Genomic DNA, 16,300 nt, shown 5'->3' with positions numbered 1-16,300 from the left:
TGAGTCATCATGAGTTCTTTTGAACTTTGACCTGAAATTAAACTGTCCCCTTTGACACCGAGAGTACGGTGATCGACGGCAATGCGGCTTAAAATTCAATTTTGTAAACAACATCATTTTGTAAAACCTTAACTATAAATTTGACTATTTCCCTCTCAGCCAAGGACTCCGAGAACGGAAAGGACAAAACTAAGTAATCGCAATCCAAGACAATGACAAAAGGCAAGTTGGAAAACAGATAGAGGGATATAGAAGACACAGTAAGTGACTTCCCTGCCCACTATGGGAGATCAGGTTCCCCACCCGGAGATCTGGGGTTACAAATTTATACTAATGAAAAAGTAAGACAAAGTAGACTCGTGCGGCTATGTGGTCTAGTCGTATGAGTATGACACTCGCTTTCGGATCGGAAGGTCCTGGGTTCAACTAGGGAATATAAGATCCATGAGCAATCCATCAATGAGGCCTATTTTGACATCTAAAAGTCCCTAAAAAGGTACAAGCAAAGGGTCAAGCTATGAAGAATACACTTAAATGCCTACAACTATAATGTATTCAAAACTAAAACTATAATAGTACATTTCAGAGAAATGCTTTAGAATGACAAAATATAATCTCTTATAAAAGGAACTGTATCATTTGACTGCTTCACTTTAAGCTAAGAATCCCTGTCAGGACTAGGGGAAAAAACGAGCAGAACAAAGAGAGAAAACAATTTGGAAATGATAAAAAGAAGGATATAAGAAACATTAAAAGGTATCTCTCCGCCCATCATGGGAGGTAAGAATACCCCAGCCAATAGTGAAAGTATTACTAGTCAATCAAGGTGCATAACGGGCGAATCGTACTCTAAGAAATAGTAAATCTGTTCCGTTTAGCCTTCTGGGGGAATAAAGTATTTTAAACCGCATAAGCAGTCTAATACTGTTTAAATGCGCTATTACTATTATTTTTTTAATGTGTCATACACCATAGCAGGCAATAAAACGCACTCTTTGGGGGTGTGAAAACTTGATCGAAAGATGTTTAGCGTGGAGGCGACAATCATGAAAACCCTCTATTTAATTGGAATGTCGGTTGTTTCCTTTAGTGACAAGAAACTAAAGTATTTAATACCTTAACTTCTTACATCTAAGAGCACTGGTAATTAATTACTCTTGCCATAAATGGCTACAGAGTCGTGCGCTGCGTTTTGTGTTTGTTTTATTTGTATTTTGTTTTATTTTATTTTCTCTCTTGTTTATATGGCGTTGGTAGCAAAAGGGTGCAATGGTTGTATGAAATATTGTTATTAAAACTCTGAATTTATCTGATCGTTAAAGGAATGGAAAGATCATACAATGATAGGGCTATGTGATCTTGCGGTACGATACTCGCTTTCGGATCGGAAAGTTCTGGGTTCGAGCCTCGCTCGGCGCATAGTCGAGTCCTTGAAAAAGACTCTTAACTCATACATTTTCTCATCGGACTCAGGTGTAAAATGAGCACGTGGCCGTTAACAGCGTTGTCTCTGTCCAAAAAATACTATGTAACATCGCCTAACAGGCGTCATGTCTCATTCAATATGTTTCATGTTGCTGTTGATCAGGGACTCTTTGTAAAGCGCTTTAAGCTGGATTAGTGGATATTGCACTATATTTTTTTTAAAATCTCAATACAAAGAACAATAAGGGGAGGGGGGGAGAACAGGTTCATTTGCTTTTCTTGTTATTGTTTTATTCAGTACTGTCAATATCAAAGGGGACAAAAACAATTTAAATCGGAGTAATACTTTATTGATCTTGTCCAGTTAGCGACTTTCTCTCTCTCTCTCTCTCTCTCTCTCTCTCTCTCTCTCTATATATATATATATATATATATATATATATATATATATATATATATATATATATATATATACATATATATAATTATAAAAACAAAAGCTATGAAATAATAATGCTCAACTATTTTAATAAAATGAGCTATTTATAAAATATTTAAAGTATAATTTTGTTCAACTTCTACAATATTATTTCGAGCATTCGCTCTCTTCAGGAAGTGAAAGTGGAAGAATACTTCCTGAAGAGAGCGAATGCTCGAAACAATATTGTAGAATTTGAACATTATCATACTTCAAGAATATATTATATATATATATATATATATATATATATATATATATATATATATTTATAGTCTACATGGATGGTTCAGGCCTGTATGGCCATTATCCGGACATGTAGTCGAAGTTGTTGAAGTTGTTGTTGACAGTTGAAATGATTGCGTAGCTTCAAAATTTATTAATTTGCGTTTCTGTCTATGTAAGAGGGAGATATGGGGAGAGGGGAAGAGAAAGATATAGTTAGATAGACAGATAGAGAGATAGATAGATAGAGAGAGAGAGAGAGCGAGAGAGAGACAGAGAGAGAGACAGAGAGAGAGAGAGAGAGAGAGAGAGAGAGAGAGACTGACGGATTCATGCGAACACATCTATTATTTTGAACATAAATTTTGCAAAAAATGTAAAAATGGAAATGCTTGATAAAAATTAATCTTAATGTAAATACAAATAAAATACCATAAAGTGGTCATGGACAAACAGCGCTGATCTTTCTGTGATTGGGTGAGACCTAGATGCACAAACTTGCAGGTCTGATAACCGAACACAATAATGGGATTGATCTAACATTGTTGTTAATTGATGGACAATATTTTTCATTGGTCTGAGAGTATTTCCATTACAACAATCTGTCATCTGCATTTTTTGCAAAATTGGGACCTAAAATTTGCCAAAAGTTGCCAAAAAAAAAACCCCCGAAAATTTGCCAAGAAATTTGCCAAAAAGACCAAAACTTGCCAAAAAATTTGCCGAGGAGAACAACGCGTTTCAGTAAAAATTAACACGCGATACAGAAAAAAAAATATATATATCAGACACTTTATTACATTTAAGGAGGCTACATTTATTAATTTACACAATAGCGTTGTTACAAAGATTTTAAAGGATAATTATCCGTAGAGAGTAACTTCCCTTGGTTTGGGCCCAGGCAAAGCTGCAACATTTCTCAAGTTTCGCACTTTTTTTTTTCGTTATTTTGTTTTCGCTTCATTTTTTTCCCAAAATTTGCCACGCGATTTGCCGATTTTCCCAAAATTTGCCACGATTTGCCAATTTTGGGAAATTTGCCAAAATTTGCGGATCACCCTAACTGCGGCCGCAAAAAATGCAGATGACAGAACAATGAGCCCATAACAATTCGGGTTATCAGACTTGTAAAAAGTCCACGTTGAGTGAAATATATTGAACTAGAATTAGCCTTTTTTTTAAAGTACAAATCATTAAGGCCTCAAAATCCTTCCTCAACCTACAACAGCAAGCATTAAACCATAAAAAGTCACTTTTCAATTCTGTCTCTGTGCACGTCCAGTTAGGACGAACTATGACGTCATTGTTTTCCCCTGACCTGCTGCCGACTCGAAACTTTAATAATTCGCAATTTTTAGGAGAAGAAAATTGTAGTCCCTATAGTTTTAACTTCAGTTTTTTTTTTTTTTTTTTTTTTTTGTTTTTTTTTAATAACAACCATTTACCCTGCCTGACAATAATTAATATCGCTTTAAAAATCCTTAGACCCACTTTCATTTTCAATAAGTTTTTACGACTTAAAGATATTCATGAACTTCTGAAATTGTTTGTAATAGCTGGCAGATCTGGTTTATCCTAATCAGACGTGCACGACCGGTCCGGTTTGATTAGGATAATCCATAACTGCCAGCTATTACATACAATTTCAGAAGTTCATGAACATTTCTAAGTCGTTAAAACTTATTGAAAACGAAAGTAGATGACAGTCTAAGGATTTTTAAAGCGATATGAAATCCTCTCATTTATCCGGATATCACGTCAAATATTACCGTTGTAATTGTTATTCTTTTTGGCTGAGGAAGCGTTTTGAGTCCGGAATGTTCCATGTTTAGTTGTTTTTTTTAATGTATAAAGTTATTATATTCATTTCTTTTAAAAATCATTTTACAGTTGACAGTTTCTTGCTGATTAGTATTCACTTTATTAAATATCTACCTAACCGTTTTCTTTTCATTCAAAAATTTAATTGTGATGTGAATCGGAATTTATGGCGACAAAAACAATTCAATATTAATACAGTTTTCTTAACTGACCACAATACAAATCAAATAATAACAAGATCAGAACAAACAAAAAAAGTAATAAAAGAATAACAACAAAGCATCGAATAAACAAAACAAACCAAAAAAATATCTTATTTTTAAAATGTCGTTGATATTTCAACGCAACACAAACGGTCCATAACTTTTAAAACGTGATCAATGGAACACCAAAGCAATGAAAGTTTTAAATGACTTTTTTCTAGCAGCTTTGCATTCACTTTGACAAATACTGTGATGTGAATCGGACTGTATCTCTATGAAATTATTACTTAATTTAATACATTCTCTGCCTTAACTGACTAGATTTTCTACTATTAATTCTACTTTCAAAAAAAAAAGACAAGAACAAAAAAATAGAAGTAAAAATTGAAAAGAAAAATAAATAATTAAATAAATAAATCGAGAAAAGGTTATTTCCTACATGAAAATGCCATCGATATTTTGGCAAAGCAGCATGCCAGAATCATAACTTCAAAAATGTGATCAGTGACACAACCTAGCAATACGAGTAAAAAACGTCATAACGTCATTTTGGCAAATTGTTTAATCAGTTAGGCCGGGTTGTTGTTGGTTTTTGTTTGTTTTTTGGGTTTTTTTTGTTTGTTTTCTTTTTGTTCTTTTTTTTTCGTTTCCTTTATGATTAAAATAACATTCTATATATAACAGTAATAATAATAATAATAATAATAATAATAATAATAATAATAATAATAATAATAATAATAATAATAATAATAATAATAATAATAATAATAATAATAATAATAATAATAATAATAATAATAATAATAGTAATAATAATAATAGCATTTTTAAAAAGCAATTTTAAATAGCACTGGATAGTCTTGCACAAGGAGTAAAGGCTGGATAAGAATAAAATAGATATCTTATGAAACAAGAGTTTCAATGCATGTGTATACAGGTCATGTATTTACAATATTATGATCACATCTATGGCACACTGACAAAACGCTGTTTTCAATATGGTCAGAAAGTTTTTACTTGTGTCGGTTATTAGGTCCCCGGTTCTCTTGGCGGCACAAAGTAAAGTTTTTTTAAAAGACTCTTAGCTCTGATTATCTCACCGCCCTTTGGATGTAAAATGAGAATCTGATTGTTAACAGCATTGTTTCTGTCGGAAAAAATGTAATATCGCTTACAGTTATCATGTAACGACTTACATGTTAAGTGTTGCTGTCGCATTGAGACTTGAGACCCATTGTAAAGCAATTTGAGAACGTTTAGTGGATATTGCGCTGCATAATAAAAAAATATCAAGCTCAACTTCAATCACCGACGAGTTAAAATGAAAACCTCAATCTGTCAAAAATTCATGAAGACTTCTTTAAAGCTGTAATGGTACCTATTGAGGTCTCGGGTTTAAGTATTAAATAGGGAGCATTTATATAGAGCAATATCTAAAGGGTCCCTAGCCAACAGCAAAACTTTACTTGTAGGACGAGACATGACGCATGTGAGGCGATTTTACTAAATTTTTTTCCGACAGAGACAGTGCTGTTAACGGCCAGCTACCATTTTACACCTGATTACTATGAGAGGATGTGAGTAAAGCGTTTTTTTTTCCGAATACTCAACTTTGCGCCACTCAGAACATTCGAAACCGGGACCTACCAGTACGAAGGCGAGTGCCTTACCACTAGACCACAAAGCCCGCGGAAGTTGAATGCCATCTTAAAGCATCGATTTGAGGTAAGGGTAAAAAAACAAACCAGATTCTAGCCACATTGAAAAAGGCGGTGTGTCAGTGTACTTGAGGTCCGCGGTTTGGTCATTATTAGACATAAACATATCTTTGGTAAAATTAAATCGATAAAATTCACTTTAGTGGTGTAAATCACAATATAATATTATGTACGAAGCATATATGTCAATGTACAAATCTAGTCATTTTCAAAAGAAACTAGACAGTTTGTATTTGCTATCATCTCACGTAAAAGAAAACATATTGGCACGTGGTACGTATCTTTTTAAAAAGGACATTTTTTTCTTTCTTTTGATATATCGCATGCCTTTATTGGCACAAGTGAGGAGTAGATGCGGACCGCCAAACAGGTCGGTACAAAAATGACATGTGATTGCGCACCAAAAATATTTCAGATTAAGATGTATATTTCACATCGTAGGCGTTGCTACTACGCAGCAGTTGTCGCACGTAATGTTCACGCTCAGTGAGCTTGTTTTGAAATGTCACAAACCTGTAATCCGACCAAAGATTACCACTTTCCACAACGTTGTTCTTCTGAAATGAACACCAGGACTGGGATATGAAGGACGACATTTTGTTTACAGACGAATCGCTTATTTTGAATTAATTCCAGAGATAAACGAACTTCGTGCTATCGATGTCGAGGTGAACATTTCAATGACGAAACCATCATTGAAGTAACAAATCGAGCATATGAATCTGTAATGGTGTAGGTAGCGGTAGGTAGTGATAATTGGGGGTAGAAAAACTAAGCTAATACGAATCAAACAAAGACTCAACTCAGAGCTATACATCAGTGATATTCTTGAACCAATGGTCGTCCCGTTTATTCCGAATCAAACAAAACATAATTTGGACTGATATGCCAGCAGAAACAATCAATCAGCTGACATCATCAATGAGGCAAAGAGTTGTGGCATTGATTAATTCTAATGGCGGACATACAAAATACTGAGCTACGTCATGAGTACTGATTTCAATTTTGTGCTCGATTTTGCAAAATCGATTGTTAATGATTGGATTCATATATCTGCAACTTTTCAACAGTTTACACACATTCGATAAATCATACGTCCAAAGAAAAATAGTTTTGACTAGTTTCCTAATATGAGTATGTCATTGTATTTGTTCCAACCAGTATTGAACTATTAGAGGAATAAAGCTATCCAGTTTTTTTTTTGTAAACGAATATATATATATATATATATATATATATATATATATATATATATATATATATATTAAGTAAAGAAAATTGCTAAAGTTTCATTTGAGATTATGGTTAATGTAATGGAAGGTTAATATGTTAAGCAAATCCCCATTCTGGTGATACATATATATATATATATATATATATATATATATATATATATATATATATATATATATATAATTTCAAAACGATGTCACATTACATCTCAATTATCTTTGCTTCATTTTGTGTTTGAATACAATGAGTATATATCCCCCCGACTGTTCACGGTATCGAATTGATAGTGCACATAGTTATATAAGAGACAGTGAGTCTGTTTAGCATTTTTCTGTTTAGAATTCGGGTAACTACCTTCAATTAGGATACATATAATTGACAGAAAACCAGTGCCACTTAAATTCTTCCCTTACAATTATGTCTCCAACGTTAGCACCACCATCACTCCATTAACGGGGGATCTATTCTTTTCGAATTGTAAAGTAATGTTTACACTTATGGCAAAATATGATAATCTATTTAAGGTAACATTTTAAAGGGAACAAAAGCCAATTTATATCGGTTAAGGTAACTTTTTTAAGAGAACAAAAGCCAATTTATATCGGTTAAGGTCACTTTTTAAAGAGAACAAAAGCCAATGTATATCGATAGACCGTGTCATTTTGGGTTTTCCATTTCCATTTGTGTGATACGCTCTGTGGTTAAAGTATTATAAGTATCAAGCGGCAGTGAACCACAACAAAACTGAATATAATCGTTTCAATACAAATCGTATTATTAAAAAATGTATGTTGCATTTGTATTTCGTGCTTTCTAAAAAGCTTATGCGATTAATTTAGTTAGAGATTCTGAGTAAAATATATGAATGTTCTTTAGATGCTTTCTTCTTTTAGTTTACCGTTTTCACATACTACATCAACAACTCGAACTGTGTTTTTGACACCACAAGTGTTTAGTATTTTATCTGCCTGCTCTTCTCCTGTCATGAACGCTCCATGGGCATTGGTCATGTAACTTATAGTAAATGCCTCGCCTGCAAACATCAAACGGGGATTCTGAAAGCATAAAAAATAAGGCATGTATAATGCACAATTTCTTTACCTATTTTGATATGGACTAATAGTTACTAATAAATGCGTCCAAAGCCATTTACAAGAGGTTGAAAGTCAAAATCAACGCTTAACATGTAGGACAAGACAATGACGTCTTCAAGGCATCGTACCTGCTCATTTTAGTTTTGAGTAAGTTTTTTAAAATGTGATTAACGAGTTTCTCCAAAGGAGTCAATTTTCCGCAGGGACCTAATGGTCAAGAGCAGAGCGTCAGACACAAGACCACAAGGCCGCACATTTGAGAACATGAATGTAGTAACTTCTTAAGGTGAAATAAACCGACCTCGGTCACTCTTTCTCAGCATCTGGTACACCACGAGGTTTTAAATAAATAACCAATAAATAAATCCTGCATTGATATAGAGCTTATCTATTGTAAACATTATGATTTAAGCGCTTTACAATTTTCAAAAAAAATCTTATGCCGTTGGAGAAGCGTTCATGTTGGACGCTAGTAGTGTTCGGATATAAAGACTACGCTGTTTTTATCCAGAGGAATCTCGGAAATTAACGTCCGTGTGAGATTGTTGTATTTTCTCGCCTGTGTTTTTTAATGTATTTTCGGAAAGGAAAAGGAAGCGCCTAGTGTATTTTAACACACACAAAAGATAATGTGTGTTTTACACGCTCTATTCTAGGAAGGGAGTATCATAATTTTTTGCAATGGATTAGAGACTATTTTACAAAGTATTGGATGTAAACAAAGAGGAAACAGATCTCATTTGAAAATATTTATTGGGAGAAAGAAATGAGAATGATCAAAATTAAATGACCAATCAATCATCACCACCACAAACATTGGGTATCGACGGATAATAAGACAGAGGACCCAAACTGATAGAGAGTATGCGCTTGGCTAAGAAGCTCACAACATTGCCATCCGGAAGTATAAAGGACCAAGTCACAAAACTATGTAAAACCTTGAACTTTTATAGTCTGGATTATACAGTTAAGTGAGAATTATTCATAAACGTGGATGGCAAAAAGCAATAATGAAGACCTGAGTGATGTCAACTTCATTCTATCTATAAGCACACTAAAATATGGACCTCTGCCATATTTAATTTTAAATCAATACTGAAAGCAGATTGAAACAGCCATCAAAAGTTACTTATTTGTAGTAGACTTTAGACTCCGATTCGGATCGAATAAAACCAAATCGCAACCGACCCGGTACAACTAACAATACTAACTATCTTTTACTTCCACTGGCGTCTGGTGTATAGGGCACAAATGAAAGATCTCCACGTGTCTCTGTCACAGACCAGTTGACGAAGAGACGAAGAGAGAGGAATGCCTTCTCGCTTTCTTTTACTGTCGGGTGTCTTAGGGAAGAGCAATCTTGAGAATTGCATTATCCTTCATTCGGAGAACATGCCATATATACTCAATTCTGCCTAATAATCAGGATTTCAAGATCTTCTCTCTCCCACTGCTGGATGACGTGCCTGTTGGAGATCTTGCTATCTTTGACCCTCATAGGATGGTTTAAATAACGCATATATTGTATACTTTTAATTTGGTTTTAATATAACATTTAAAGTTGATGATTTGTAAACGTTTTGCGTGGATCTCTTGGAGTTTCTAGCTTTGTTGAGTCATTTTCATAATATTTATCAGAAGAAAGCAATAAGATCGGACTTGGAGTGGTTGAATTTATTTTAAACAATCAATTCATCATCACAAACACCATATTCAAAAAGCACTCCATAGTATTATATACGTATTTATCCCCAGACATAAAGACAAGAAATCAAATTTATAATATGCTAATTAATTTTTTAAAAATATAGAGTTCAGACATATCAACTCTAAAGCAATACGGAAAGCAGACCATAACATCCAACAAAGTTAATAGTTGCAAAGATTAGACACAGATTAAGGACATACAAAACCAAATCGCAGCCGATCCGGCTCGACTACAACAGCATAGATACCAAGTAACGACATAACCACCAATCCGGTACAATTACAACATCATATCTACCAAGAACAAAAGACATAGCCACAGATCCGATACAACTACAAAATCATATTCTACCAAATACAGAATCGACAAAGCCACAGATCCGATACAACTACAAAATCACATTATACCAAATACAGAATCGACAAAGCCTCAGATCCGGTACAACTACAACATCCTATCTACCAAATACAAAATCGACAAAGCCTCAGATCCGGTACAACTACAACATCCTATCTACCAAATACAAAATCGACAAAGCCACAGATCCGGTGAAACTACAACATCCTATCTACCAGATACAGAATCGACAAAGCCACAGATCCGGTAAAACAACAAAATCCTATCTACTATATACAGAATCGACAAAGCCACAGATCCGATACAACTTACAACATCCTATCTACCAAATACAGAATCGACAAAGCCACCGATCTGGTACGACAGCAACAGCACATGTACCAAATAATGAATTGATATAGTTTTGAAAAAGAAGGCAGAACAAAAAGATGGAAGGACAACATCACAGAATGACTAGAAGAATTGTAACGGAAAGCGCAGAATTTCGAAATCATGCGTGAGGCTACGGCCGGACCCGGATAGGCTTCGCCAATTTGATGATGTTGAGATGAGGACGAGGGAAAAGTGTGTAACATGCCTTTCCCTAAAAGCATACCGTTCAGATGACTTTAAAAACAGTTTTGAATTATTTATACAGCGCAATAACCTATGAATTTACTGAAAGCGATTTACAAGGGGTCCCAAGTCAACAGCAACACTTAAAATGTAGGACAAGTCACAAAACGCCTGTAGGGCCGAATTACATTTTTTTTTCAACAACGCCCTTTCCGGCCAGGTGCCCATTTTACACCTGAGTATATTGAGAGAATGCCAATTAAGAACATTTTTTCAAAGACTCAACTCTGCGTCGTCGACGGAGGAACTCGAGCTGACCACCAGCTTGAACTCTCGAATCAAATTCAAGTCGTGTTGTGAGTCCAAGACGGCACCTCCAAAACATCATGACAATTAGGGAAAAGGGAAATGGGGTGTCAAATAATGATAACTAGTAATTAGGCATGCCAACCTTTTGAGACGGGAAGACGGGTAGGTTGATAGTTTTTATGTTGGACGAGTCGAAGCCTCTCGAGATATAGGAGTAAGCACCTCTGGCATAAGGGTCTTCTTTCCAGTTGGTCCTAGGGGAATGAAGGATGAGACAATAAGAGTTATACATTATCATTGTATGCGTTTTCCAACATTTTTATGACTAAGCTCTAAGAGTGTAACAATAGTAGTAGTAGTAGTAGTAGTAGTATTAGTAAGCTTCGCAGTCCGAATGACGCTTGCTGAGAATTGTGTGATTCAGTCATGGTCGATAAGTATAAGTGCTCTCTCCATCCATGTTGTTAATTGTTTCCATTGGTCATGGTCCTGGGCCAGAGTTTTGAGGCTGTCAAGATCTTGTTGTGACTTTAGTATGGAGGGCACTGCAGTATTTCTCAGTTCTTCAGGGATTAATTCGGTCTCATTTGAATCCAGAAATTTCTGATATGTAGAGAGATCCTGGTTCAGGATAGTTACTATTGATGTTGGTGGTCTCCCTACATATTTGTTGCCATGAAGGAAATATTGTGTCATTGCAGTTTGGGCTGGGATGTTATTTTCTCGACGTAAGATGTGACCAAATAGCCTCCATCGCTATTCTTTTATTATTGTACTCAGGCGTTGGACCCTGTTTTTATCATAGAGATCAGTATTTGTAATTATCTCTGGCCAATAGATTCCGATTACGCGACGTAATTGTTTGCGGTGGTATGAATCGAGACTTTCTAAGTTTTTTTATTGTGAGGCCCCAAGTTCAACAATTATACGTCAATATCGGAATAATAGTGCCTCGTAAATCTGTATTCGTTTATTCACGCTGATTATGTTCTTTCTATTCAATAAATTTTGGAGTTGGTTGAATGCATTGGTGGCCAGCTGCTTTCGTTTTCTGATGTCTTCAATTTCGTTGATCAAATTGCCTAGTTTACGTACACTTTACCCTTCATTTAAATTTCTTATGTAATATAAAATATACTTGCCAATAATATCAACTACCCTAGAAGCATGGAATTTGAAAGTGTAACAATAACTATTATAAAAAGTATAAAATAAATTAAGTAAAATTCCCTGTATTTATCCCCAAGGAGAAATTGGTCTTTAGGGTCTGTTCCAAGGGAAGACTTGAATAATCGAGGTGTCTACCACCTAATATTGGTATTATCTTGTGGCTTTCTAAAAAACAATATATTATCCATCGCATAAAATACGTATTATCTTGTGGTTTTCTAGTCGCTGAAGATTGAATCTCTAATAAAAAACAGGAAGCTTAACTAAAGTATCTTTTTAAAAATTGAGAACAACTTATAAAATCCCTAAAGAGTATATTCAGTCAAATTTATAAATGTGATTATTTAAATTCTAAACCTACTTTTTTCATCCCGACTTCAAAACTGTTTTGATTTGACCAAAGACATTTTAGTTGGAATTTCGCTCGATCAAGAAATCTCGGGTTGAGACTTATTGACAAGTTGAGAGCCACCGTTATTCTTCTTCTCCCTATTTTTAAAATTTCTTCTTCTTCTTCTTCTTCTTCTTCTTCTTCTTCTTCTTCTTCTTCTTCTTCTTCTTCTTCTTCTTCTTCTTCTTCTTCTTCTTCTCCTCCTCCTCCTCCTCCTCCTTCTCCTTCTCCTCCTCCTCCTCCTCCCCTCTTCCTCTTCCCCCTCCCCCTCGTCCTTTTTTCTTCTTTTTCTCTTTCCTTCTTCTTCTCTTTCCCCATCCCAAACCCTTACCTTATAACGTCGTCTGGCATGGTGACATCCAAGTCACACAAAAACACCTGCATCAGTTCGAAAATAATTGCTTTAACTTCTTGATCATCCAGATCCCGTATTGCATCGAGCTGTAAAATGAACAAATTATTACATGGATTAATGTACACGGGCCAGCTAACAAGTACTAATACACATGATCAGCAGTCTGGCTGCTTGCTCTTAAAAACTCGAGAGCACATTATTACTTCTACTCTACATGAGCTTCACTGGCTCCCTGTTCACTACAGTGCAGAGTACAAAATTCTTTTTATCCACCTATAAATGTATTACTAATGTAGGCCCTTCTTACTTACAAGACCTTTTTGAAGTCTATACATGCATATAGACGTTAGATCATCAGATCCCTTTTTTAATGAAAGAAATAAACGGCATTAATAATTGCCACCAAAAAGTTTTTACTGTAAAAAAAGAACTTGAGCTTTTATATAGCGCAATATCCACTAAACGTGCTCAACGCGCGCTACAAAGGATCCCTGACCAACAGCAATACATAACACGCAGAACGAGACACGACGCCTGTGTGGAACTCTGTTTTAGAACAAAATCTGTTCCTCCTGTTCTAACATTTAAGAAACATATTAATTATTTTACAGGGCATTATATGTTGTTGTTTGTTTTTATTTTTATTTTTTTATTTTTTTTTTTTGGGGGGGGGGGGGGGGGGGGGTTGTTTGCTTTATTTAAACATCATATGTGTGGGCCTGTGTGTGTTGTGTATGTGTGTGTGTGTGGGGGGGGGGGGGCGGTTGTGCGTTTGATGTAATTGGAACATGTTGAAGACCACTTTTAAGTGGATGCTTGGCGTATAGAATTATGTTGTTGTTGTTATTATTATTATTATTATTATTATTATTATTATTATTATTATTATTATTATTATTATTATTATTAAAATAGAAATCAATGAATTAATTACAATTTGCTACTAACTTATAAGCACAAATTTGAGAAAAGGAGCACAAAAAATGAACTGAAAACAAAACAAAACATTCAAACATGTTATTTTTTTAAAGAAATTCCGAAGGGCAAAACTTTCTTGAAAGGACAAAATCACACAATAAGTAGGATAATATAGACTAGTATGTGCATGGCAGAAAGTCGTTAGAATGCAAAGTGTTTGAGTGTTTTGTTTTGTTTTTTATTTGTTTGTTTGGCTTTTTTGGGGGTTAATTTTTTTGGGGGGGTTTTTTTTTTGTTTTTTTTTTTGTTGTTTTTATTTTGGTTTTTGTTTTTTTTTTTTTGGTGGGGGGGTGGCAGATGGCATACCTGGTGCTCTAACAACCACAGCACAAGAATGTCTTGATATTCCGAGATTGTCTGTAGTCCGGCAATGTATTTCCACCAAAGGTCGCCGAGCTAAAAGAAAATTAGTTGATCAAAATCAAAATGAAAATACTGTATAATGAAAAGCAGACATTGTATGATATTGATATGTGACATGCCGTCTCAATTCGGTATTATATCGTACTTCTTTCAGAGCCATTAGGTCCATGGAGCCGGATTTTATCCGGTTTCTAGAGCGTGAAACGGACAATAGCAATGCTTTCTATCCTTTGATAGATCCAGCTACCCAATCCCTGTCTTGTTTTATACCGGGGTGACTAAAATACTAAAAAATTGACTTGTATTTCTAAATTATGGAAGTATTATATGAATTAACACACCTAATTAAGAAGAAGGAATGTTTATTTTCGTAAACTACTCATGTTTCCAGTTTTGAAATTCTAATCCCCTTTTTGTTTTACATTTTAAATCAAATTTTTGGAATCTGGTTCACCCCGGAATAATACCGACTATAACAGTAGGTCACATGTTTATCATGTACTACATAGATACTCCTATTTGCTTCGTCATGCGTTGTGAAAACATAATATAATCTTTTCATAGTTTCATAGTTAGGATTTCTTATATACTGAAATCCACAACATTACAAATTTAGAGTTTGAAAGCCCAAGGTATGTTATAGCGATAATAGTTATAATGATGATGATAACAATTTTGATTATAATACTAATAATAATAATGATAATAATAATAATAATAATAATAATAATAATAATAATAATAATAATAATAATAATAATAATAATAATAATAATAATAATAATAATAATAATAATAATAATAACAATAATAATAATAATAATAATAATAATAATAATAATAATAATAATAATAATAAAAATAATAATAATAATAATAATAATAATAATTAATGGATAGTATTTAAAATACGCCAATCCTCGCAGACAAACAGCTCGAGGCTCTAACCCTGAAAAATTCATGACGACACAATACAACTAGGAAGTGAAAATATTTTTCTTTAGTTTCTCTTTAAATCTTACGTAGTTTGTCGCCTCATAATACCGTTTTGAAGTGATGGGCCACACATGATAAATAAAGGGCTGGAAATATGTACTCACACGCGTTCTTCGTTTCGATTTGTCGTTCTTGAGAGTAACATTGTTGGATTTTAGCCACAGAAAATCGAAATGGGTGTGGTCTTTTGTCCAAAATGGTGTGTTCCACTTGAGGAATATCTGTTTTTTTTTTTTTTTTTGGAATAGAATAAATGTGATTTGAATTTATAGAAAAGGAATGTGATATTATAGGTAGGTAAGAAAGAGAGGGGAGATAGGGAGAGGGAGCGAGAGAGAGAGAGAGAGAGAGAGAGAGAGAGAGAGAGAGAGAGAGGTGGGGGAGCGGAGAGAGAGGAGAGAGAGGAGGGGAGGGGAGAGAGAGAGAGAGAGAGAGAGGAGGGGAGAGGAGAGAGGGAGGAGGGGAGAGAGAGAGAGAGAGAGAGAGAGAGAGAGGAGGGGAGAGGAGGGGGGGGGGGCAGAGTTGTTTCCGATGTTGCTGGGTTTTAGCCATAAAAAATCGAAATGCGTTTTCACCAGTCCAGAATGGTGTGTTCCAGTGAGGAAAATCTGTGTATTGGTGGGAATTGTAAATCTGACGTTGAAACTATACAAATGGAATCTGTTTCACTGAAACTCAAAAGTATCGCAACAAAAATCTTTTGAAAGGGTTTTGATAAAATGTAAAGGGTATGCGATTAAAGATAAATCATCTGGTCTAACCGACGTGTACATAAATGATCAATAATGATTCGAAAAATAGGGTATGGAGAAGTGCCAGATGAAAACAGAGAATAAAAAGTCACGGGGTCAGTGCCAAACTTAGGATCCAATTGACACGACACCCTCGAAAGAAAGTAGGGAAAGTTTGAAAGCCATA

General features: G+C 34.7%; 1 protein-coding gene across 2 annotated transcripts in view; it reads right to left on the bottom strand.

The window, feature by feature from the left end:
• Nucleotides 1-7,307: 7,307 nt before the first annotated feature.
• The window catches only part of LOC144964653 (spermine oxidase-like), a 34,408-nt gene continuing 25,415 nt past the window's right edge, over nt 7,308-16,300 (bottom strand). For both annotated transcript variants that reach the window (XM_078899147.1, XM_078899146.1), the window contains exons 7-11: nt 15,487-15,603; nt 14,330-14,419; nt 13,022-13,131; nt 11,272-11,383; nt 7,308-8,161 (exon numbers count right to left, since the gene is read on the bottom strand). In XM_078899147.1, coding sequence (XP_078755273.1) covers nt 7,979-8,161; nt 11,272-11,383; nt 13,022-13,131; nt 14,330-14,419; nt 15,487-15,603 — 612 coding nt within the window. In that variant the 3' untranslated portion in view covers nt 7,308-7,978. The remainder of the gene's footprint in view (nt 8,162-11,271; nt 11,384-13,021; nt 13,132-14,329; nt 14,420-15,486; nt 15,604-16,300) is intronic.

The sequence above is a fragment of the Berghia stephanieae genome, chromosome 2 (genome assembly GCF_034508935.2).
Source record: "Berghia stephanieae isolate SIO BIC M18660-M18661 chromosome 2, UCSD_Bste_1.3, whole genome shotgun sequence".
NCBI classification, from domain to species: domain Eukaryota; kingdom Metazoa; phylum Mollusca; class Gastropoda; order Nudibranchia; family Aeolidiidae; genus Berghia; species Berghia stephanieae.
This window is presented reverse-complemented; position numbering and strand designations above follow the sequence as displayed.